The sequence below is a fragment of the Oncorhynchus nerka genome, linkage group LG6, assembly GCF_034236695.1.
Source record: "Oncorhynchus nerka isolate Pitt River linkage group LG6, Oner_Uvic_2.0, whole genome shotgun sequence".
In the NCBI taxonomy this organism is placed as follows: domain Eukaryota; kingdom Metazoa; phylum Chordata; class Actinopteri; order Salmoniformes; family Salmonidae; genus Oncorhynchus; species Oncorhynchus nerka.
The window spans coordinates 41,138,957-41,165,353 of NC_088401.1; the positions used below are offsets into that span (position 1 = coordinate 41,138,957).

The following is a 26,397-nucleotide window of genomic DNA, read 5'->3' on the forward strand; positions in this document are numbered from 1 at the left end:
AAAAAAATTACTGGTCTAGTTCAAGTGGTCTCTGAGCAATAGAGTAAAATACAATTGCCCCGTCTCCCCTAGTTTGCACTGCCAGAATAGTGTAGTTTAGAATATTTGAGATAAAACAGATACAAATTCATCATGAATACATCTGTATGATTCACCGACTGTCTCTTTGTACTGAAACCAAATAGACTGTACATATACATATTTCTCCAGTGATATTAGCACGAGAAGTGCCAAGCCCTTCATTTTGACTGCCTTCCATTCTAGACTTATCCTAAATGCCAAAACGTTACTTTTTCAAATCCTCCTGCAGAGTCACTTGCAGGTAAGATATTTTGAGTTCTATAGTACCAGAAAGAGCAGATTCTACCTTATATATAAGGTATATGAGCTCTATTTCAAAATATCACATTTTCCAAGAATAACCTTGCAGCAGATCACCTACAGTAATATAAACTAATGAAAATGCTATTGTGTTCTTTGAAATGTTACCCAAGACCTTCATTAACACAAGCAAAAGATAATTTTCCCAATAGCATATATTAAATCTATTTATCATACTGTTAGAATGTTACAGTCCAAATGGCTGCTCATTGGCGTAGTAAGGGGGTAGCGAGGCCCAGAAGTGTTAATACAAAACAGAGGCATAGCTTACATGCAAAGTTGATTTAATAATCGGCAATGTTATACAAAAGAAGCGCACTATGACTGTATGTATGCTCATTTCTAATGATCATACCATGAATACAGACAAACATGTGCCTTTAAACACAGAGTTCCCTTTTTAGAATACTCAAAGAAATACCTTGCTTTCATTTTAAATACTTGCCGAAAAAATTGATAAAATAAAATATGCATTATATGAAATATATAACGGCTGCTTATCAGGTATACTATAGTACCAAATGCAATTATATGCAAATACCTTTCTCTCCATAACATCTAACACATTTACACGCAAGAACAAACAAAAAAGATGTAAAGACTGTATGAAAATAGAAAATATCCCAGCAAGATGTGCAACAATAGTCTATGTTACAAATACCTTGCAGTACAAAAGGTCTATTACAATGTCCACATAACTATAGTCCACCTGGAACCTAGCCTAGAGTTACAGGGAAGGACAGAGTGTTGGTAGCGTAAACCATAGAATTAGAATCATTCTAATTTTAGGGTATCAACATTATCCTGTGCTTGATATCAGGAATACAGTATCACAAACTAAAGCTCAAACTGACTTCCTGCTTATGCATGTCTTGAACCAGATCAAGAAACATTCATCCATACCATGTAACTTCAAACAAGGGGTAAAGGAAATAGCACTATGTTTGTAGCAAGCAGACAAAAATGGTTTGTTTATGTTAAGTCTTTATACACAGAAAACTGTTTTGGTTCAGAACTAGATCTTTCAACCAGTACTGGTTGATAATGCACAATGACTTGCATTTAGGCTTATGTAATATGCAAGTCAGTTATTTTAACAAAAACATCAAGGTGTATAACAATTAGAAGTAAATTCGAAAGTGAAGAATTCTTTGCCAGTTTGATATGTTCAACGCTTACATTTATCAGATTCATAAATGTACGTTTTACAGTATATATCCAAAAAGTTAATTCAAAAATATATATTTTTGATTTCCAAAATAACTAAAAATTGTCTTATCCATATACAATTAACAATGAATTACAACATGTCCAGTTGAAATGAAGAAATTAGCTAAGTTACAGTACATAAATTGTACGTGTTGAACACAAATAAACATTGGGTACATCCCAAATGGTACCCTATATCCTAAATAGTGCACTAATATGGACTTTTTCCATAGAAACAGAAATGTGTACAAGGCACACTGAGATGTTATATCTATCATTCATTGCAACACCAAATTCGTTAATTACAAAAAAATACATATTCACATGGACGTATGTGAGCAAATGAAATTGCACGGTTAATTATAAACCTTTTTAACATTTGAAAATATTTTAAAATACACTTTTTTATTTTGTACAGTATGAGGTGTGATTAACAAACATAAATACATTTGTGAAATGAAATACTGCTGCGATTGCTGTTGCTGAAAAAACAAACTCTAACCTGTCACACCACCCTGACACACTATGGCGGAGTCATGTTTGGGGGGTGGCACTGTAAATAAAATGTAACGGTCCTCACATTCACCCCTGAGGGATACCACCAATGCAAAACCACCAGCAACTCACAGACAGGTGACACGGGACCAATAACATTACTAAGCAGTGCAACCCCTGGTACTCTTAGTAGCAAATTGTACAGATGTAACACATGGATGTGTAATGAGATCAATTTCTTAGGTCCCATCCCAAATGGACCCCTAGACCGTAGTGCATCTAAGGGTCGTTCTGGGATTGGGCCTTTAATACACAGGCTCTCGGCTGCTCACTCAAAGCAGCCCCAAGAGAAGTCCTGTGCAACAACAGTATAGCTGAGTGACAAACACCACAGTGTTATATACAGTTGAAGTCAGAAGTTTACATACACTTAGGTTGGAGTCATTAAAACTCGTTTTTCAACCACTCCACAAATTTCTTGTTAACAAACTAAAGTTTTGGCAAGTTGGTTAGGACATCTACTTTGTGCATGACACAAGTCATTTTTCCAACAATTGTTTACAGACAGATTATTTCACTTTATCACAATTCCAGTGGGTCATAAGTTTACATACATGAAGTTGACTGTGCCTTTAAACAGCTTGGAAAATTCCAAAAAATTATGTAATGGCTTTAGAAGCTTCTGATAGGCTAATTGACATAATTTGAGCCAATTGGAGGTGTACCTGTGGATGTATTTCAAGACCTACCTTCAAACTCAGTGCCTCTTTGTATTGACATCATGGGAAAATCAAAAGAAATAAGCCAAGACCTCAGAAAAAATATTGTATACCTCCACAAGTCTGGATCATCCTTGGGAGCAATTTACAAACACATGAAGGTACCACATTCATCTGTACAAACAATAGTACGCAAGTATAAACACCATGGGACCACGCAGCCGTCATACCGTTTAGGAAGGAGACACATTCAGACTCCTAGAGATGAACGTACTTAGGTTAAAAAAAAGTGCAAATCAATACCAGAACAACAGAAAAAGACCTTGTGAAGATGCTGGGGGAAACAGGTACAAAAGTATCTATATCGACATAACCTGAATGGCTGCTCTGCTGGAAGAAGCCACTGCTCCAAAACCACCATAAAAAACTCAGACTACGGTTTTCAACTGCACATGGGGACAAAGATTGTACTTTTTGGAGAAATGTCCTCTGGTCTGATGAAACAACAATAGAACTGTTTAGCCATAATGACCATCGTTATGTTTGGAGGAAAAAGGGGGACGCTTGTAAGCCGAAGAACACCATCCCAACCGCAAAGCAAGGGGGTGGCAGCATCATGTTGTGGGGGTGCTTTGCTGCAGGAGGGACTGGTGCACTTCACAAAATAGATGGCTTCATGAGTGAGGAAAATGATGTGGATATATTGAAGCAACATCTCAAGACATCAGTCAGGAAGTTCAAGCTTGGTCGCAAATGGGTCTTCCAAATGGACAATGACCGCAAGCATACTTCCAAAGTTGTGGCAAAATTGCTTAAGGACAAAGTCAAGGTATTGGAGTGGCCATCACAAACCCTGACCTCAATCCCATAGAATATTTGTGGGCAGAACTGAAAAAGCGTGTGCGAGCAAGGAGGTCTACAAACCTGTCAGTTACACCAGCTCTGTCAGGAGGAATGGGACAAAACTCCCACAACTTATTGTGGGAAGCTTATGGAAGGCTACCAGAAACATTTGACCCAAGTTAAACAATTTAAAGGCAATGCTACCAAATACTAATTGAGTGTATGTAAAATTCTGACCCACTGGGAATGTGATGAAAGTAATAAAAGCTGAAATAAATCACTCTCTCTACTATTATTCTGACATGTCACATTCTTAAAATAAAGTGGTGATCCTAACTGACTTAAAACATGGAATTTTTACTAGGATTGAATGTCAGGAATTGTGAAAAACTGAGTTTAAATGTAGTTGGCTAAGGTGTATGTAAACTTCTGGCCCCAGATCTGTTTTACTGTCACACCAACTGTCACGGCAATTTCCATATAGGAGTTGGGAAAACAGCAAAAACAATCAATCTGATCCAGCCGGACATATAAGTACATTCTCAGGCCTCACGGCCAAGCCAAAAACACTCAAGTGTAGAGAACAGGAGAGAAGTATCAATTGGTAATAACATCTCAAGAGTATAGCTTCAAAATCAGATTCTTCTTCAACATATACACAGAGTATACCAAACATGAGGAACACCTTCCTAATATTGAGTTGCACCCCCTTTTGCCCTCAGAACAGCCTCAATTTGTCAGGGCATGGACTATATAAGGTGTCGAAAGTGTTCCAAAGGGATGCTGGCCAATGTTGACTCCAATGCTTCCCACAGTTGTGTCAAGTTGGCTGGATCTCCTTTGGGTGATGGATCGTTCTGTTGCGTGTGAAAAACCCAGCAGCGTTGCAGTTCTTGACGCAAACTGGTGCGCCTGGCATATACTGCCATACCCCGTTCAAAGGCACTTAAATGTTTTGTCTTGCCCATTCACCTTCGGAATGGTATACATTCCATGTCTCAATTGTCTCAAGGCTGAAACATCCTTCTTTAACCATTCTCCTCCCCTTCATCTACTCTAATTAAAGTGGACTTAACAAGTGCTGTCAATAAGGGATCATAACTTTCACCTGGATTCACCTGGTCAGTCTGTCATGGAAAGTGCAGTTGTTCTTAATGTTTTGTATACTCAGTGTAAGTTTCAACACAGGTAAGAAAATAAACCGTTTTTCAAGCAACAAACATCACAAAAGTCTGTTGGAACAAAACCTTAAACCTCTATAATTCTTATTTACATTTGGTGTACGTAGGTAACACTGATTGTAACACGAGACATTTTGTCTTATTGTGGTTTCGTTTTAAAGCATTTGTTTGTGTTTGAGAAGCATAAGCACTTCTTTACATTCATAGGAACCACAGTGCTGTTGTATTGGGAGACAGTCGATGGCAGACATGTAATTCCAAGAATCCGCATTCCAAATGGCACCCTATTCTCTATACAGTGTACTACATTTGACCGGGGCCCTAGTCAAAAGTAGTACACTATAAAGGTGCCATTTGGGATGCAATAACAACACAAAAAAATACCAGACAGGACAGGGTAGGAAAATCACCCCGTTAAGCAACAGTGGTTGGCTCATGACTGGAAGCGTCTGGAAGGAGAGGAAGATGGTGAAGAGGAGGATGAGGAGTGTGAGTAGAAGGATGAAGGCCAGAGGACAGATGGGTCCCAGTAATTGTCTTGTTTGGCAGTCGTAAGGTCCATTGGAGCACCAGGTCAGAGTCAGGCTGGCATATTATGGACTGTTGCTGTTGCTTAAACAATGCTTATATTGGTGAAAAGGGGGACAGTGGTTGGGGGGGGGGGGGTCATTGAGTTTCGTCCTTATTCCCTATATAGTGCAGTACTTTTAACCAGTCCCCATAGAGCTCAAAAGAACTAGATAGGCATTAACCAAGGCATTGAATGGAAAGTTGACGGACGGATGGGAGGACGGACGGAGCGGTGATCAAAGCCGATTCCCGCCAGATGTCGAAGGTATTCATAGAGGTCAGAGGCTACACACTCTCCACTCGACTAGGATCATAGGAGTCTGAGGAGAAAAAATGGCATCAATAACAATCCAGTCAGACATTCATGATGATATTCCATATACAGTAACGAGGGAAATCCTTACTGCCAGGCTGTTTGTGCTATCAAACCAATGCTTGGTCACTTGGATTCCCAGCTCACACAATGGCTTGGCCTTCCCTCCCTTCTTCCATCCACACCCGCTAAACCAACCCCATAAAAAGCTCTATCGTACAGCTGGGATAACTGCTAGGTTCTGGAGTGGTTTAATGCCTGGGTTCTCCCACAGTTTTGCTATAAAAACACCTAAATTGTCCATTTGGGTCAAAATGTCACAAAACCAACAAAAGCAGAGTTTGCATCCCTCCTTGTTAATCTGACAATGTTCTTAGTGCGTTTTCCAGAAGTATGTACGTAAAATATTTTCTAAATTCCATCCGGATCCTTCATGTTACGGTAGGATGATAGCTCCCTCTTGTGATAAACATGATAAAATGAAGCTTTAAATAAAACAGGATACAAAGAGTTTTATACAAAAATGAAGTAAAGAACTTAACATACATGTGTATATTGTAAGATTTTGTGATTATTTTCCCCCAGTGTATAAAAAGTCCTATATAAATATGTAACAGTTACATGTATTATTGTTAAAGGCGTGTGTGTGTGTGTGTGTCCATGTTCCTACCTGGGAGCAGCTCGTCCTCCTCTAGGGTTGTAGAGGAGCCACAGGAAGAGACACTGAAGCTCAGGGGAAGGGTGATCTCTCTTTTGGCCACCGTGCCGCTGCGAGGCATTGGGAGAGGCTTGGGGAGGAGAGGAGGTTTCACTGGCCTGGACACCGGCTCTGGCCGAACCTCCTGTTGCTGTTCATCATCTGACTCTTCACTCCTCTCCTCCTCTCTTTTCACCTCTGGCTCTTTCTCTTCCTCCTCCACTTGCCTCTCTGTATTATCCTCCTCCTCTGGTTCTTTCTCCCCCTCCTGCACTTCTCTTTCCTCTTCCTCCTGACTCCCACTTTTCTCCTCCTCCATTCTCACCTTTAGCTCTCTCTCCACCTTGATTGTCAACTCTTGCTCTTTCTCCTCTATTTTCAACTCTTCCTCCTCCAGTTCTTTCTCCTCTCCCGACACTATCCTCTCATCTTCTCTCTTGTCTGCCCTGTCTATCTCGTTCCCCTCCGCCTCTGACTCTATCCTCAACTTTTCCTCTTCCATCTCTTCTCTCTCTCCCTGGCTCATCCCCTTATCTTTCTCCTGCTCAGCCTCTACCTCTACTACTACCACTACCTCCGTCTCTGTCCCCTGCTCTGGCTCTCCTGAGTCTAAACTCCTGATAAGTACGCAGGAGACTGAGAACACCTCATCCAAGTGGACCATACTCTCTGTGCAGCCTGGCGACTTCGAGGATGAGAGCCTGGGGGAGGCACGACCAATGTGCCCCTTCCTCTCCCCTACTCCACCCACATTCAGCAAGCTAAGGGCCAGCTCCTCGTCTGGGGTCACAGGCAGAGACAAGGGGAGGCTGCTAGGGGGGAACTCTGGCAGGTCCAGCACCATGGAGGGGTGGCTTAATCTCTCTCTGTCTCCTCCATAACGTTTGTCCTCACATACTGATAAGCTGTCATCCTTACTGGGTCCTCCTCTCGTCTCCTCCTCTTCTTCTATCGTCTCCTCTTCCAAGGTAACCACGGATATCTGTACCTTCATCACTTGCTCGTACTCTCTTCTCACATGCTTTTTATCTCTGTTTTCGTCTGGACTGTGCTTCAGTGTTTCTCCTATTAGAGTTTCGTCCTCATTCTCTGGGTTGTCTCTGTGCTCCTCCACTTTCTGTTCGACCCCGCCTAGTGATTCCACAGCATGTGCTCCTTCTGGACTGAGTTCCTGGGTCTCTCTCTCAGTCACTGTGTTGTCTCTGTGCTCCTGTGTTTCACCTATGACAGAATCTCCCTCATTCTCTCTGTACTGCCTGTCCTCCTCTCTCACCTTGACAGCCCCCTGCGGTGACACCTCATCCTCTCTCTCCTCTACAACCCCCTGCAGTGACTCCTCCTCCTCTCTCTGCTCCTCCTCTCTCTCCTGGACCATCCCCCGCAGTGAATCCGGGGCTACGTCTATCCCCAATATCCTGGCTGCTCTCTGCTCCATTGTCTCGTTCTCAGGGATCCCCTTGGCACACTTCACCTCATATAGATTACTCAGGTCCTCTGTGGGCATGGTGTTTGCCTTCTCCTTGATCAGCAGGGTCTCCAGGTGTATATCTGCCAACGTAGCCTCGTTACGCCAACTCAGAGGGTCGGGGCTGACGCTGTATCTGTAGACGTCATCCTCGAATGCAAACGCTGCCTCCCTAGTCAATCTGCCGGTGTGTGGTGTCCCTTGTGACCCTTCACCTCTGGGCGACCTGCTGTTCTCACTCCGGGCCCTGCGGATGTTCAGATTGGGCTCATGCCCCCTAAATCTGGGTGGCACGATGGGCACGTTATCCTTCTTTACCTTCCTCCCTCCCTCCACTACTTTAGCAGAGCCAAGCTCTTCCTTATTAGTGCCATCACTGATGTGCACAACCTCAACCTGGTTGTTCTTGGCAAAAAAGTCTCTGTCTCTGTTCTCCCTTGATAGCTGTACATTCTGGCATAGTTCATTGTGGTCTAATGGTGTGTTCAGTGTGAATGGACGGCCACAATCCTGGCCCTGCTCTATGGTGCCTCCAGGGACAGTGTAGACGGTGAGCCCCACGTCCCTCAGTAGAGACTCCTTGGCGACGGGGATGTCCAGCTCCTGCCTGTAGGTCATTCTGGAGTCATAGGTTACCCTGGGGTCACCCTTAGCATTGTGGGAGTTGTAGTCTCGGAAGCCAGTGGACTCTGTTAGGGTGGCAGTGGGAGCCATGTCCTCTCTCTTCAGCCTGAGGATGCTAGTTCTGCTCTGGGGCTGAGGCCTGGAGAAAGCACTCCTCACCTCCCTGTAGTCTGGGTCAATGGTAGAGCCAGGGCCCCAGCTGTCTAGCCTTGGCATGATGGTAGGGATGTTGTTGTTGGGTTTGTTATTCAGGCGCTGGTCTGGAAGGCGAACCGTCTCCCTCTCAGGGTCCAGATGTGGAGGGGCTATGTGCTGATGTTGTTGTTGTGTGTCTTCTCCACTCAGCTCCATGATGGTCCTGTAGACCTCGTCCAGGTCATCTATACACTGGTCGACACTGGGTCTCCTGGGCTGGACCTTAATTTTCTTCTGGACCTGGTCTACATCTACGCCTGCAGCCTTGTTGAAACTCTCCAGCTCCTCAATCGCGTCCCACGGCCGCCGGCTCACCGGCTTCAGCAGGAACTGGCCGAATGCCACCTGGCCCTGGATGTTAGCATTGGCACTGACTGTGGGTTTGGTGGTGTTGGAGGTGGTAGTACCAGTCTTCCTGGATGTGGAGGTCTGTTGGTTTCTCCCCTCCCAAGGGACAGGGGGCGGAGGCTGGGGTGGGAGTGACAGGGGCTGGGCCGGGCTGATACTGAGACAGGAGAAGGCGCTGTTGCTGGACAGGTGGAGGTTCTTCTGGCCCTTCATGGGATAGTCCACACCATACGAGCCGGAGCTGCAGTCGGTGCCTGCACCACTGTCCATGGTGGTATCGGAGGCTGGGTGGCCTGTCTCCTGCCCCCCCTGTCCCTGTCCTCCAGGGGGACTCTGAGGCTGACCTGTCCCCCCAGTACCCCCAGGACCCTTCATTGCCACGGGTGAGCTGGTCTGGGTCTCTTGGTTCCTGTACTGGTCCCCGGGCCAGGAGCCGGCGTAGCACAGCTCCTTGTCAGCACTGGCCTGGAGTGACCAGGCATCTACTATCTCCTTCCTCAGAGGACCCTTCCTGGTGCTTCTCATTGAGGTGAAGCTGCTGGTGTGGGAGGGGGGTTTGAGACCCATGTCTGATACCGACTTGCTACAGAGGCTTTGGCTGTTCTCTGATTTGGATTGGACCACAGTGTTTTGGTTGTCTTCTGTGGCGATGACGCTCACGATTGGCAGAATACTTGGCAGACTGGCAGGCATATTCTCGTTATTGTTCTGGTCTGCTGCTGAGACTGAGACTTTATTGGTTTGTTGCATGTGGATGGGGACAGACACCAGGCAGAATATGGTCTCACTGTGAGCCTTCCTCTTAGAGTTCCTGTTGAGGTTGTCTACTCCTGAGTCTCCTGGAACTATCTTCTTCACCTGTGTGATGGTTGTTTCTGAGAAGCCCTGATCTGAGATGGAGCTGTGACACACTGGCGGAGCAGGGGCTGGTGGCTGGAAGGCAGAGGGACCACCTTGGTTTGGTTTAGGATTATACCTGTTACAGTTTTGGGAAGTTGCTGCTGGGAAGTTATCTAGTGAGCCAGTCTCTTTGTGCAAATCACAGTGCTGCTGCTTTTGCTGCCACCTGTTATTGTTATTGTCATAGTCGCTAGAAGACCTCAGCGGCATGGGACTGGCCGGGTCTGGCGAGCTGGCAAGTGGCGGCGGGGCCCCTGTGGAAGCGGACGACAAAAAGGCACTGTCATCAGACGAGTGGTCTGACACGGTGACACTGGGAAGCTCGGAGGATGTGGCGTTACGGATGTGGCGGATCTTGTCGGCGTCCGTCATGGAGTTACCTCGGCCACATAGAGACGAGTTTCCTCCCCGGGACACATGTCGGAGGCGTGGGTCGTCGAAGGGGATGTACTGGATGCCAGGACCCAGGACCGGCTGGTGCTGCTGCTTACTGTAGCCAGTGGAGTGCTGCTTCCTGTGGGGTACACTCCTCTCTCTGTGAGGCTCCGGCCCGGACCCTCCTCCACCGGTGTGCCTGCTACCAAACCAGGGGTCTGGGGTCCCACACATCTGCTGCTTCTGCTGGTACATCTGGTGGTACCTGATAATAACACATTATCATTTATTTAACTTCTAAATTGTACATTGCATTTACATTAATTTGGTCATTTAGCAAATTCGCCTCTATAGAGCTATTCATTACAGAAAATAATGTCAAAGTGCTTCTATAGAAAATGAAAAAAAGCAATATAAAATCATGAGTAGGTAAGCTACATCATTTGTTACCTGTAGTTGACAGGGACCTCTCCATAGCCCCTGTGACCTCCATGGCTTCCTCTCATAGGTCGAGGAGCTCTCTTGGGGGGATACGATGGGGGAGGGATATACCCTGGAGGCTCCGTGCCAGACCCTCCATCCTGTGTATAATAGTCCAGCCTGGGGTCACCTATACTGGGATGAGGAAGGGGGGTTCTGTCCCTGGCCTGGGGCTGGGAGCTTGATGCTGCTTCTGGCTCTCCTGAGAGCGTTTCGGAGCTCCCCCGGGTCTGCTGATGCACCTCGTAGGACGGAGGTCGCAGGGGACGGCTGTGCCGGACCTTTGGTACTTGAGAAGCCTGACTCACCTGGCTGACCTGGCTAGTCATACTAGTCTGACTGGAGGGTCTGTTGTCATTCTCAGGCCACCTGTCCCTGTCCCCTACCCCGGCCTGGTTGTGGTTATATATGCTGTAAGGGTCGTAATGAAACCCTGGGTGGCCGTTGACCCTCCTGTGCACGTCCTGCCCAGGCACAGACCCAATAGACCCAGACATTTCCACGTATTGCAGGCTGTCCGGTTGCAGCATCCTGGGCAGAGACTGGGACGTCCCTTTGTTCCTGGGATCCATTACAACCATAGCAACATCCGGTGTGCAGAGGTGGCGCTGCTGCAGATACTGCTCCTGAGCCTGAGACCACCTCTCGCCCTCGCTGTCTGAAAGCTGGCAGGAGAAGCTCACCACGGCAGGCCGCCACTCGTCCGTGCCCAGGCTCTGACACTTCCTGTCCACGGCGGTCATCCTCCACTGCTGCAGTGCTGCCTCTCTCTGCCTGGAGCGGGCCTGGACCTGAGCTTGGGACTGGGCTGCCCAGCTCTGCTTCTCACGCTGCTGGCAGTCCTCCGGGGGCTCCTAGACAGAGGACAGAACCACAATGGTCTTTGGCTCGTTCCCAAATGGCAACATATTCCCAATATAGTGCACCCATGGGCTCTGGTCAAAGGTAGTGTACTATAGAGGACTATTTCATTTTGAATTGTTCAATAAACAAATCATAGAATCAAATCACCTCCTGTCTCTGCTGCTGCTGCACCCCCTCTGTCCTCCTACAGGTACCACCTCCTCGGGGCTCTCTGAAGTCAGCGTAGTCCAGGAGGATGCTGAAGTCCTGGCCCCTCCTCCTCCAGTAGGACAAGTCTCTGGGGCCCCTGTGATGAGAACACACGCCTCTGGGCCCCTCATAGAACCTAGAACACAGAACACACAGTATCAGAACCTAGAACACAGAACAGACATAGTATTAGAACTGAGAACCAGTGGTTTCGCTCATAGACCATAGAACACACACAGGACACATCAGGAATAGTTCTCCAGTAGATGAATGTGATGATGTGTCTGTCGTTGAGCCCCTCTCCCGCTAGGGGGAGTTAGACCACCACAGACAGGCTAAAGTCAGTCTGCTATCAGTCTGCTACTGATAGTGCACTGTATCTGAAGACTTTATAACAGCATATCTGATTTGCAGAACAATGCACTGTGTTAATCATCATCTCTCTCTGCAAGCTCAACATCTCTGTTTCTGGATATTCCTACTGAACATGTTAAGAAACATGCACATGTGTGCACCCTATGGGCTGAAGGAGGCTGATTTTCCATCCATGATCTGATCTGCCCTTTTCATTTAATGTCAGTACAGGCAGGCGTGACCATTAGGTAAGTTCCACTGCATCCCATAATATAGTATAGCCTAGTTAGCCAATCCTCAGTGGATATTATCTGCACCACCTCGTGGAAAGATTAGGAATATTCCATAAGTACGTTCTAAAACTGAGCTAAAAACACCCCAGCAAAAAAACAATTTCAAAAAGTGGCACATTTGATTATCTTGCATTTTCAAATCAAATGCACTGTTTGGACTTGAGGCAAGGGTAGGGGATATGCAGGTTGTATTATGTTGCCTAATATCATCAACGTATCCATGGATTGTATTCAGGGTCAAACGACTGTTCCATAAGCAAATACTACATACTTGAGTGGCATTGGGCACTGATATCATAGAATTACATGTCAAATGAATTAAGCTATAGGATCTCTATGACTGATGGATGCTATTAACCGTCCTTGTATCTACAGAGCTATACAATACACAATCCTCCAGGACTGGTACTGCAAACTAGGCTACTCGAGCTGACAAGAAGAAAAGGCAGAGACGAAAGAAAAAGTGCATTTGAACACTCGGGGACATTCCCCGGGAAAGGTTTCCATTGCATAACTCGTGAACTGAATGAAATAGAGCAGGAGGCATCTCTTCTTCGCATAGCCTACATATTTAAATGCTGTGTGCATGAGGGAGGTTCTATGTGTGGCGACTAAGAGCGAGGCTATCGATACGCCGGGCAGACATCCCTATCTGTCTGGTTGCGTCCAAAATGGCACCCTATTCCCTATACAGTACACTACTTTTGAACAGAGCTCTATGGACCCCCTTTACGTCCTGGTGAAAAGTAATGCACTATATAGGGATTTAAGGTGCCATTTGGGATGCTGTTTCTGTCTGTAGAACTGGGCATGCTCAGACGGTGGTGCTGGGGTCTATCAGCAGTCGCAGCAGCTCTAGTCTGTTTACAACACAACTGTCCCATGTGGCAGATTAAGACTCCAGAACACATAACCCCAACTCCCTGTCTACTGGCTTTATAGAGAAGAGGAGGGAGGGAAGAGCATTACCCCAACTCCCTGTCTACTGGCTTTATAGAGAAGGGGAGGGAGGGAGGAGCATTACCCTAACTCCCTGTCTACTGGCTTTATAGAGAAGAGGAGGGAGGGAGGAGCATTACCCCAACTCCCTGTCTACTGGCTTTATAGAGAAGAGGAGGGAGGGAGGAGCATTACCCCAACTCCCTGTCTACTGGCTTTATAGAGAAGAGGAGGGAGGGAGGGAGGAGCATTACCCCAACTCCCTGTCTACTGGCTTAATAGAGAAAAGGAGGGAGGGAGGAGCATTACCCCAACTCCCTGTCTACTGGCTTTATAGAGAAGAGGAGGGAGGGAGGAGCATTACCCCAACTCCCTGTCTACTGGCTTTATAGAGAAGAGGAGGGAGGGAGGAGCATTACCCCAACTCCCTGTCCACTGGCTTTATAGAGAAGGGGAGGGAGGGAGGAGCATTACCCCAACTCCCTGTCTACTGGCTTTATAGAGAAGAGGAGGGAGGGAGGGAGGAGCATTACCCCAACTCCCTGTCTACTGGCTTTATAGAGAAGAGGAGGGAGGGAGGGAGGGAGGGAGGAGCATTACCCCAACTCCCTGTCTACTGGCTTTATAGAGAAGAGAAGGGAGGGAGGAGCATTACCCCAACTCTCTGTCTACTGGCTTTATAGAGAAGAGGAGGGAGGGAGGAGCATTACCCCAACTCCCTGTCTACTGGCTTTATAGAGAAGGAGGAGGGAGGGAGGGAGGGAGGGAGGGAGGGAGGGAGGGAGGGAGGAGCATTACCCCAACTCCCTGTCTACTGGCTTTATAGAGAAGAGGAGGGAGGGAGGAGCATTACCCCAACTCCCTGTCTACTGGCTTTATAGTGGGAAGGAGGTAGAGAGGAAGTTGGGGGAAAGAGAGGAGCATTAGCCAAACTCCCTGTCTACTAGAGGGATAGGAATAGGGAGGGAGGGGGGAGGAGCATTACCAACTCCCTATCTACTGGCTTTATAGAGAAAAGGAGGGAGGGAGTTAGGGGAGGAGAAAAGCATTACCCAAACTACCTGTTTACTGGCTTTATAAAGGGAGGTAGGTAGGTAGGGAGTTGGGGGGAGGAGATTACCCCAACTCCCTGTCTATTAGAAGGAGAAGAAGAGGGCGAGTGGGAGGGAGGGAGAGTGGGGAAAGCGTAGTAAAGAGAGAAAGGGAGCAACCTCCCAATGCAGAACTGACTGACGGAGTCCACCTTTGCATGAATCTATTTGTGCCAAACAAGCTCTGTGCAGCAGACTCACCCGCTATCTGTCGTGAGAGAATCGCCCATGGAGTGCGCGTCACCTTGGTTACCGCTGTCCACTTCCCTCCTCTGTGGTTGGCTATTCCTGTCCCTCCCACCTTTGGTTGGGGCCGGTGGCTGGGGCCGCCTGCTGGTGCTGGTGCTGTTGCTATACACATAGACCCCTGGCCCAGACTGTATCTCATATCCGTTCACTGTTCCATGACCACCACCGGACCGGCTCTCTAAGATCTCCTGGCGGCAGGAGGACGGGTCGCCGTAACGCTTGTTAGCGTAAGAGGACGGGGGTGTGGGGGAGGCAGCAGGAGTAGAGGTAGAGGTTTTTTGGGGCAGTTTGTATCCATGCGAGATAAGCAGGTCATCCACGCTGTACATGGTCGCATTTGTTTTGCTGGTGTTGTTTTTGGGATGAGGTTGTAGGGGACTGGTAGAGGGGGGCGTCACTCAGACCTGGTTCCTAGAGGCAGCGACAGGAGCCCGAGCACAGCTGCGCAGCTGATGAGGCCATCACTGGGTAAACAGGAGAGAAAGAGAGAGGGGGAGAGTTAGAAAGAGTGAAAGGGAAGGTGCCATTAATATCATTATCCCTCTGTCTCCGTGTCCTTCTCTTCAGAGAACTGCCCGACTGGACAGAGGCGAGGAGAGAAGAGAGGGGAGAGAACGAACCAACCACTCTGTCTGCCTCCCTCTCCTCTCCCCGTCCCTCCTCTCCTCTCTGCCCGACAACAGGACTCCCGTCACCTTTCCCCATTATTTTTCTGTCCTCTCTTCTCCCCATCCTTCCTTTCCTCTCTTTCCCTTCTCTCCTTTCCTCTCTGCCCCACAACAGGACTCTCTCCATCTCAGTCCGAGACAGAGCTCTGATACTAAGCCCACCACATGCAGACAGTGGGAGAGGAAAATCGACAACACTAGTCAGAGCAACCCAAAATATAATTATCATTACTAATGATAATAGTAATAACGGTGCTAGTGATAAATATAATGTAATAACTATGTAATAATAACTGAAGTAATAAGGACAGTGTTCCCTTTAGACCTGAGGCAGCGGTTGGTTGGCTAGCCCATGTTTGGTAAATCAGCGGTGGGGATTGATGTAACAGTCTTAGCGGTGCTCCCCTCATCTTGCGTGCTTCAGCTTGCTTGCACCACCAGGACTGTGTGTGGGTGTGTGTGTGTGTGTGTCTCGGCCTCTATCCACATCCAAATCCTAATCTGGGGCGTAGCTTTAATAATTAGCCACCCAGCCAGTCATGCAGCTCCAGAAAGCCTTGAGGGTATTCCTGAAATCCTTGGCATATGCCTGAAAGCCTGGGTAATATGAGTGGATAACGCTTTGACTGTATTGTACTGATCTCTGTAAGTGATGTTTACAACAGCGTACTACTGGACAGATATTAATGACAGTCTTTGTGTCACTCTATCCCAAACAAGAGTTAGCCTAGTTTATACATTTACATTTACATTTAAGTCATTTAGCAGACGCCAACACATTCTGGGATTAGCCCCATAAGTACAGATAGGAGGAAGAGCCTGTAGTAGTGTACTACTGTAGAGTAAGTTAAAACATGTTTATAAAGTATTCCTACATTACAACATACTACTGTAGCCTAGCCTTACTGCATACTGTAGCCTAGGCCTACAGTATGCAGCTTTTGCAATGTCTTGAAGACCAGGCTCCGCATTCACAAAGTGTCTAGGTGTGCTGATCAAGGATCAGTTTTGCCTTTAGTTTTAGATCATAATTATAAGGACGGGGGTAGAGGTCGACCGATTATGGTTTTTCAATGCCGATACCGATTATTGGAGGCCCCCCCCCCCCAAAAAAAAGTCGGTACTGATTAATCGGCTGATTTTTTCCATTTATTTGTAAAAATGACAATTACAACAATACTGAATTAACACTTATTTTAACTTAATATAATACATGAATAAACTCAATTTAGCCTCAAATAAATAATGAAACATGTTCAATTTGGTTTAAATAATGCAAAAACGAAGTGTTGGAGAAGAAATTAAAAGTGCAATATGTGCCATGTAAAAAAGCTAACGTTTAAAAGTTCCTTGCTCAGAACATATGAAAGGTATTGGTTCCTTTTAACATGAGTCTTCAATATTCCCAGGTAAGAAAGTTTAGGTTGTAGTTATTATAGGAGTTATAGGACTATCTCTCTCTAAACCATTTGTATTTCATATACCTTTGACTATTGGATGTTCTTATAGGCACTTTAGTATTGCCAGTGTAACAGTATAGCTTTCGCCCCTCTCCTCGCCGCTATCTGGGCTCGAACCAAGAACACATCGACAACAGCCCCCCTCGAAGCAGCGTTACCCATGCAGAGCAAGGGGAACAACCACTCCAAGTCTCAGAGCGAATGACGTTTGAAACACTATTAGCACGCACCCAGCTAACTAGCTAGCCATTTCACATCGGTTACACCAGCCTAATCTCGGGAGTTGATAGGCTTGAAGTCATAAACAGCGCAATGCTTGAAGCACAACGAAGAGCTGCTTGCAAAACGCACGAAAGTGCTGTTTGAATGAATGCTTACGAGCCTGCTGGTGCCTACCACCACTCAGTCAGACTTCTCTATCAAATCATAGACTTAGTTATAACATAATAACATACAGAAATACGAGCCGTAAGTCATTAATATGGTAGATTCCGGAAACTATCATCTCGAAAACAAGAAGTTTATTCTTTCAGTGAAATACAGAACCGTTCCGTATTTTATCTAATGGGTGGCATCTAAATATTCCTATTATATTGCACAACCTTCAATGTTATGTCACAATTACGTAAAATTCTGGCAAATTAGGTGGCCCAAACTGTTGCATATACACTGACTCTGCATGCAATGAACGCAAGGCTCCTCGTGGAGTGCAATGTAATCAGGTGGTTAGAGCGTTGGACTAGTTAACTGTAAGGTTGCAAGATTGAATCCCCCGAACTGACAAGGTAAAAATCTGTTTTTCTGCCCCTGAACGAGGCAGTTAACCCACCGTTCCTAGGCCGTCATTGAAAATAAGAATGTGTTCTTAACTGACTTGCCTAATAAATAAAGATTAAATAAAAGGTGTAAAATTATTTTTTTAATCGGCCAAATCTGTGTCCAAAAATACTAATTTCCGATTGTTTGAAAACTTAATCGGCCATTCCGATTAATCGGTCAACCTCTAGATGGGGGACCTGATCCTAAATCAGAACTCATACTTTGAAACACTTGATAGCCCCTGATTGGCAACATTGTGTAGCTGTGTTGACCCGTCTTCCACCTGAGCATTAGAGTCTGTAGTGATACTAGCTAGGTAATTACGTGTCTCTCTACTCTAGGTGTGTGAAATGCTGCTCTCTCTCTTTGTATGATAAGCCCTCTAATGCGATTATCTTTCTCATTTAAAACTTTAAACCTGTTAGTATTAGCGGATTGACTCTTGGCTCTGGTTCAGTGATACTTTCTCATGTTTAAATGTTGAGTATTTTACACGGACAGGCACATTTCTGTAAGTGAGTATGGTATTTTCCAACATTGCAAACTAAATACTGGATTTGATTACTGATGAATTAACTCACTGTCAAATTCAGCTTAAACTGCAAACTTGTTTTCACAATCTTAAATCCAAAATTATACAAAGTCTCTATTAGCTAGACCTAAACAACAAATGTATCCAAGCCTTGACAGATATGACACTATGTGCAAACCACATTTGAATTGCAAACCACATTACATCTGTACGAATGCTATATTCTAACTGCTAGGCCTAAAACGTGAGTGGGTTCAATAGTTCAACCAGCCTAGCCCTAGAGTTGTCTGATACTTCCTGCATTTATTGCAGGAAACAAGTGTAGTGATAAACCACCCTGGCCATTAGCAAAGAGACTTTGTCCTAAACGGCACCCTATTCATAGTGCAGTACTTTTTACCAGATCCCTATGGTCAAGGAGATCATTATGTAGGAAATGGTGTGCGATTTGGGAAAGCGATCAGATACCTCTTGATCAAATCAGTGCTACACACCCTTTACTCCCTTCCTGCACATTAATAACCCCTTCAGCCTCTGGTTTATCAGCTGTTTACTTCAGACACACACACAAACAGACTTTGTGTAATTCGGCAATGTCATAATATGATCAAAACTGAGTATGATCCATAACATATGCTGCCTGCTGCCCTATCTAAGACCTATTTAAAGTCCTAAACCCACAATTGTAATTCCTGTCAGTCAGTTAGCATCTCCAAATGGGGCTTATCTTCACCATCATAAGTCAACATCGAGATCAGGATTTCCTCTCCGTTCGTGACACTCCTCCCCTCATGTCCCATGTCGAGCTCAGTTTAAATACCAGGGCAATTACACAGGAAAGTCAGCCTGAGCATCCACAAATAAATTTAGTCATTCCCAAATGAAACTACATTCACAATTATCCTTAACATCTATATGCTGGAGTACAGGCTTTATTTGAAACATTTAAGTAGGAAATTGTATGAATTTTGACCATTATAGAGTAGGATGCCTTGTCTCTCGTAGAGGTCAACCAATTATGATTTTTCAACGCCGATACCGATTAATGGAGGAACAAAAAAAGCAGATACAGATTAATCGGACGATTATTATATATATATATTTGTAATAATGACAATTACAACAATACTGAATGTATTGTATATGTGCCATGTAAAAAATGCTGACGTTTAAGTTCCTTCCTTTTAACATGAGTCTTCAATATCACCAGGTAAGAAGTTTTAGGTTGTAGTTATTTTAGGACTATTTCTCTCTATACCATTTGTATTTCATATACCTTTGACTATTGGACATTCTAATAGGTACTTTAGTATTGCCAGCCTAATCTCGGGAGTTGATAGGCTTGAAGTCATAAACAGCGCAATGCTTGAAGCATTGAGAAGAGCTGCTGACAAACGCACGAAAGTGCTGTTTGAATGAATGCTTACGAACCTGCTGCTGCCTACCACCACTCAGTCAGACTGCTCTATCAAATCATAGACTTAATTATAGTACAATAACTCACAGAAATACGAGCCGTGGGTCATTAATATGGTCAAATCCAGAAACTATCATTTCGAAAAGAAAACGTTTATTCTTTCAGTGAAATACGGAACCGTTCCGCATTTTATCGAACGGGTGGCATCCATAAGTCTAAATATGGCTGTTACATTGCACAACCTTCAATGTTATGTCATAATTATGTAAAATTCTGGCAAATTAGTTTGCAACGAGCCAGGCGGCCCAGACTGTTGCATATACCCTGACTCTGTTGCACAGAATGCAAGAGAAGTGACACAATTTCCCTAGTTAATATTGCCTGCTAACATGAATTTCTTTTAACTAAATATGCAGCTTTAAAAATACTTCTGTGTATTGGTTTTAATAAAGGCATTGATGTTTATGGTTAGGTACATTCGTGCAACGATTGTGCTTTTCTCGCAAATGCGCTTTTGTTAAATCATCCCCCGTTTGGCGAAGTAGGCTGTGATTCAATGATAAATTAACAGGCAACGCATCGATTATATGCAACGCAGGACAAGCTAGATAAACTCGTAATATCATCAACCATGTGTAGTTAACTAGTGATTATGTTAAGATTGATTGTTTTTTATAAGATACGTTTAATGCTAGCAAGCACCTTACCTTGGCTCCTTGCTGCACTCGCATAACAGGTAGTCAGCCTGCCACGCAGTCTCCTCATGGGGCGCCATGTAATCGGCCATAATCGGTGTCCAAAAATGCGGATTACCGATTGTTATGAAAACTTGAAATCGGCCCCAATTAATCTGCCATTCTGATTAATCGGTGGACCTCTAGTCTCTAGGGCCAGTTGTTTTGGCTGGGTTTGGCTGTTTTACTAAAAAACAAATTGACCGGTATTTCCAGCATTATCCACTAGGTTTGCTGCAAGTAGGAAAATACCCGGAAATGTTCTTTAATTGACACAAGCGGTCTCCAATGAATGAATGAATCAATAAATCAATCGTCTAGTGGTGCGTGAGTGTTTGGTAGAGGGATCCCCTATGCCAGGGAAGGCGTAGCTCTACGAATCTTAATTGCACAAAACCTATTATTTGGCAGGGAATACTATTTGTAGATCAGTTATTCTACACCTCACTTTGCTCAAGCAGATCCTCTCCAACGAAGAGTTGTAGTTAAACATGGGTCAATAAGGGGTGAGTAATTGAAACCAACCATTGAAGTACATTGTTGCGAATTCGGGAGGTAGCCCCAACCAGGACTCAAACCCAGGTCTAGTGACTGTCAAACCAACGCCTTAACCATTACGCCAAGAGGTATGAAAAAAACCACATAAACCAACTGGCCCTACTCATGGCTAACAGAACTTGTTTTCCCAGTGTTATTTATTTAGTTATTTAACCTTCAGTTAACTAGGCAAGTGAGTTAAGAACAAATTCTTATTTACAATGACAATCTACCCTGGCCAAAGCCTAACCCGGACGATACTGGGACAATTGTGCGCCGCCCTACAGGACTCAATCACGACCAGTTGTGATACAGCCTGGAATCTAACCAGGGTCTGTAGTGACGCCTCTAGCACTGAGCACGGTGCATTACACCGCTGCTCCACTCAGGAGCCCAAGTTATGAAGATGAGACGTTAATGAAGCAATGCAGACCAAATTGAAGTATCTTGAGCTTTGTTTGTGTGTTCTACAGTCTTGTAAAAAGACTACATCAGATCATCTTCAAACTGTCACTGTAACTTTCATCAAGGTTTTACATGGTCTTTAATTGGTTTCTCTCTTTTCATTGTCAGTATCTTTTTTTTGTAGCGTTATGATTTCCGTAACATCTGATTGTGCATGTGATGGATATCGATGTATAATATCTTAACTTTAGAAGCTTGTGCTTTCACCACATTGTGTGTGCTTGTTCTAAGATGAATTCTATATGAATCCTTTGCAGAAGCAATTGTTGATATCTTTGAAATGACATGTTCTAGCAAGGATTCTCTTGGAAAAGTTAGGCTGAAATGCATTTCTGATGCATGGCAGTAGTATTGTTTGCGTAGAAAGATGAGAAGGTTGTTGAAAAACAATCTGTGACTAGTCCTGGAATGTCTTATAAAATCCTCAGCAATCTACAATCTACATCATACATTTTTGCAAATGTATTACAAATAAAAACAGAAATACCTTACATAAGTGTTCAGACCCTTTGCTAGGAGACTTGAAATTGAGCTCAGGTGCATCCTCTTTCCATTGATCATCCTTGAGCTGTTTCTACAACTTGGAGTCCAAATTCAATTGATTGGACATGATTTGGAAAGGCACATACCTGTCTATATAAGGTCCCACCGTTGACAGTGCATGTCAGAGCAATAACCAAGCCATGAGGTCGAAGGAATTGTCCGTAGAGCTAAGAGACAGGATTGTGTCAAGGCATAGATCTGGGGAAGTGTACCAAAATATTTCTGCAGCATTGAAGGTCCCAAAGAACACAGTGGCCTTCATTGTTCTTAAATGGAAGAAGTTTGAGGCTGGTCGCCCAAACAAACTGAGCAATCAGGGAAGAAGGGACTTGGTCAGGGAGGTGACCAAGAACCCGATGGTCACTCTGACAGAGCTCCAGAGTTCCTCTGTGGAGATGGGAGAACCTTCCAGAAGGACAACCATCTCTGCAGCACTCCACCAATCAGGCCTTTATGGTAGAGTGGCCCGATGGAAGATCCTCAGTAAAAGACACATGACAGCCTGCTTGGACTTTGCCAAAAAGCACCTAAAGAGTCTCAGGGCATGAGAAACAAGATTCTCTGGTCTGATGAAACCAAGATTGAACGCTTTGGCCTGAATGCCAAGCATCATGTCTGGAGGAAACCTGGCACCATCCCTACTGTGAAGCATGATGGTGGCAGCATCATGCTGTAGGGATGTTTTTCAGTGACAGGGACTGGGAGACTAGTCAGGATCGAGGCAAAGATGAACGGAGCAAAGTACAGAGAGGTCCTTGATGAAAATCTGTTCCAGAGCACTCAGGACCTCAGACTTGGACGAAGGTTCACCTTCCAACCTGACAATGAACTTAACCACACATCCAAGACAGCATAGGAGTGGTTTCTCTTCCAAACAATACAGAGAGAAAGAAAATAGACAAATTCTAGAAAAGTAAAACATGTAATAATACAAATTATTGATACACAATGAGTAACGATAACTTGGCTATATACAAACAGTACCAGTATCAAGTCGATGTGCAGGGGTACAAGGTAACTGAGATAGATATGTACATATAACTACGAATAAAGTGACAGATAGTAAACAGTAGTAGAAGTGTATGTGATGAGTCACAAAAAGTGAAAAAATAGTGAATGTTTAGGTAGGTATTTGGTTAACTATTTAACTAAACTAATTAGCAGTCTTATGACGTGGGGGTAGAAGCTGTTCAGGGTCCTGTTGGTTCCAGATTGGGTGCATCGGTAGCACTTGCCGTGCGGTAGCAGAGAGTACAGTCTATGACTTGGGTGGCTGGAGTCATTGACCATTTTTTGGGCCTTCCTCTGACACCGCCTGGTATAGAGGTCCTGGATGGCAGAGAGCTCGGCCTCGGTGATGTACTAGGCCGTCCGCACTACCCCCTGTAGCACCTTGCGGTCGGATGCCAAGCAGTTGACATACCAAGCGATAATGCAGCCAGTCAAGATGCTCTCAATGGTGCAGCTATATAAATTTTTGAGGATCTGAAGTCCCATGCCAAATCTTTTCAGCCTCCTGAGGGGAAGAGGTGTTGTTGTGCCCTCTTCACGACTATGTTGGTGTGTTCGAACCATGATAGATCCTTAGTGATGTGGACACTGAGGAACTTGAAGTTCTCAGCCCCATAGATGTGAATGGAGGTGTCCTCGGCCCTCTGTTTCCTGTAGTCCACGATCAGCTATTTTGTTTGTCCATTCTGTGATCTGAAGTTGGGATTTTGCATGCAAATGTAACATCATAACGCTGGAATCACCCACCAGTAATTCTCTTATGCAATGGAATTGGCATTTGATATCAAATAAAAACCACGACAGCAGAAGCTAGCCCACAACAATGGCCCATTTGATTTCCTCTTTCCCTAACAACAACAACATTGTGTTTTGTTAACAATGCGTGTGAGTTAGATGGCGTTAGAGATCGTTCAAGATCCTGGCAATAAAGCAACACTTTGTTACTTCTGCTGCTGATTCTTGAATATTGCAGATCTGGTCATTTTTTATAATTTTTACTCTTTCAAAACTAAATTAATTATCTTCTTTATGGATAACATATGTAGACTAGCTGCTCAGTAACCTAAAAAATAATCTAAACCATATGCAGACCAGACCAGACCAGACCTGGCATTACACAGAACTGTACTCTCATTCTATGTAGCCTAGTAGGTGAAATGGAAAATGAATGTAGCCAAATCACAACTACTTGTTATTTTACTAGATAGCTTACAAATACTAGTGTCAAATTAATAAAGTAGGTATGGGGGTAAAAAAAAAAGTATTGTATATCGATACTATGACTCCAAGTATTGGTTTGTTAAAAATTATTCATTTCTTGCTAGGTAGTTACCGTTAGCTTGCGTAAGTCAGGCTGTCCCTGCACCAAAACTCTGGTAGTTCTCATCCTATAGCTTGTTCTCAATATTCTTTAAAAGTGTTTTAAATGGTGTGCCAACATGTTTTGAGTACTTTTATCTCCAAAACAAATGTTCTCATGGCTCTCACTTGTTCCACTGCAGGAGACATATAGTGAGCAAAACGTTTGGGACATCAAATCACTATATATCACATACAGAATCAGAACCTAAGTATCGTGATAACATCATATTGTGAGGTCCGTGGCAATTCCCACCCTATAATAAAGCAGGGTGTTTTATTTTAGAGTAAAGTGTTCTTCTGGTAAGGGCATGACTTATTTGTAATGAAATAAATAAAAGGCATTTTTAGATAATCTCGGAGAAGAGAAGAAGGCATCTGACTGGTGGCTAGTGGCTACTATACCGTGGTGCATCCCAATTGGCACCCTATTCCCTATTTAATGCACTACTTTTGATGAGAACCCAATGGGACCTGGTTAAAAGTAGTGCACTACACAGGGAATATGGTGCCATTTGGGATGCAGACCAGAAGGTTGGAGGAGGATGATGACAGTTTCCAGGTTGACAGTTTGGTGTCAGATCCTTATTCATGGCCTCAGTAGGAGGGAGGAAGAGATGGAGAGAGGAGAGAGCGAGATGAATTGAATTGAGAGAGAGAGGGAGATATAAGAGAGAGAGAGACCTAGATTAGGGATGGGAGGACACAGATGAAGAGCCCTATTCAGGAAATTAAGGTTAGGTCTATAGCTACTTTAAATTACAAAAACATAACAAAAACAAGCAACAACAGTGCAGTCTAGATTGATGGTATCCAACAGATAGCTTAAGCAGAAAGGATAGTGGACTGTAGGCCTATATAAAGAATGTGTTAAACTGTTTCTACTTGATAGCCCTCTATAAAAAAAAAGGTTTCACAGTCAAAATATCTGCAGGCAGACATACGCTCACATCAAAACAATTTTGTCGAGATGACAACATCTGACATTATTATTATAGCTCTGGGCGTTAGTAATAGTTTCTGGAACTGAACCCTGACAAGGAATGAATGAAGGACATATTGGTCTTGGTTACTCATTCCTACATAATCCTTAGTGAATAACTATTAATGTTTCTTCAAGTTATAGGCTATCTACCTGCAGTGGCTTGCGAAAGTATTCACCCCCCTTGGTGTTTTTCCCATTTTGCTGCCTTACAACCTGGAACTTAAATGGATTTTTGGGGGGCTTGTTTCATTTGATTTACACAACATGCCTACCACTTAGAAGATGCAAAATATTTTTTGTGAAACAAACAAGAAATAAGACCAAAAAAAACAGAAAACTTAATGTGCATAACTATTCACAGCAATCTCTAAGTCAAACCACAGATTCTCAATTGGATTGAGGTCTGGGCTTTGACTAGGCCATTCCAAGGCATTTAAATGTTTCCCCTTAAACCACTTGAGTGTTGCTTTAGCAGTATGCTTAGTGCCATTGTCCTGCTGGAAGATGAACCTCCATCCCAGTCTCAAATCTCTGGAAGACTAAAACAGGTTTCCCTCAAGAATTTTCCTGTATATAGCGCCATCCATCATTCCTTCAATTCTGACCAGTTTCCCAGTCCCTGCCGATGTAAAACATCCCCACAGCATGATGCTGCCACCACCATGCTTCACTGTGGGGATGATGCTCTTGGGGTGATGAGAGGTGTTGGGTTTGCACCAGACATAGCATTTTCCTTGATGGCTAAAAATATAGATTTTAGTCTCATCTGACCAAAGTACATTTTTCCATATGTTTGGGGAGTCTCCCACATGCCTTTTGGTGAACACCAAACGTGTTTGCTTATTGTTTTCTTTAAGCAATGGCTTTTTTCTGGCCACTCTTCTGTAAATCCCAGCTCTGTGGCTTAAAGTGGTCCTATGGACAGATACCCCAATCTCAGCTGTGGAGCTTAGCGGCTCCTTCAGGGTTATCTTTGGTCTCTGATTAATGCCCTCCTTGCCTGGTCTGTGAGTTTTGATGGGCGGCCGTCTCTTGGCAGGTTTGTTGTGGTGCCATATTCTTTCAATTTTTTAATAATAGATTTAATGGTGCT

General features: G+C 44.4%; 1 protein-coding gene across 1 annotated transcript; it reads right to left on the reverse strand.

Moving 5' to 3' along the window:
- Nucleotides 1–648: 648 nt before the first annotated feature.
- On the reverse strand, nt 649–15,232 carry LOC115130446 (uncharacterized). The gene is made up of 5 exons (XM_029661609.2): nt 14,727–15,232; nt 11,807–11,984; nt 10,766–11,649; nt 6,382–10,580; nt 649–5,718 (listed from the first exon to the last, which is right to left on the reverse strand). Exons 1-5 carry the CDS (start codon nt 15,101–15,103, stop codon nt 5,684–5,686), a joined length of 5,673 nt encoding a protein of 1,890 aa, XP_029517469.2. The 5' UTR covers nt 15,104–15,232; the 3' UTR covers nt 649–5,683.
- Nucleotides 15,233–26,397: the final 11,165 nt, after the last annotated feature.

Coding starts and splice junctions, on each gene's coding strand:
- LOC115130446 (XM_029661609.2), bottom strand. CDS start 15,103: ATGTACAGCGTGGATGACCTGCTTATCTCGCATGGATACAAACTGCCC. Junction 11,985..14,726: donor TCTCTCACGACAGATAGCGG/GTGAGTCTGCTG, acceptor TCTGTGTTCTAG/GTTCTATGAGGGGCCCAGAG. Junction 5,719..6,381: donor GGAGGACGAGCTGCTCCCAG/GTAGGAACATGG, acceptor TTTTCTCCTCAG/ACTCCTATGATCCTAGTCGA.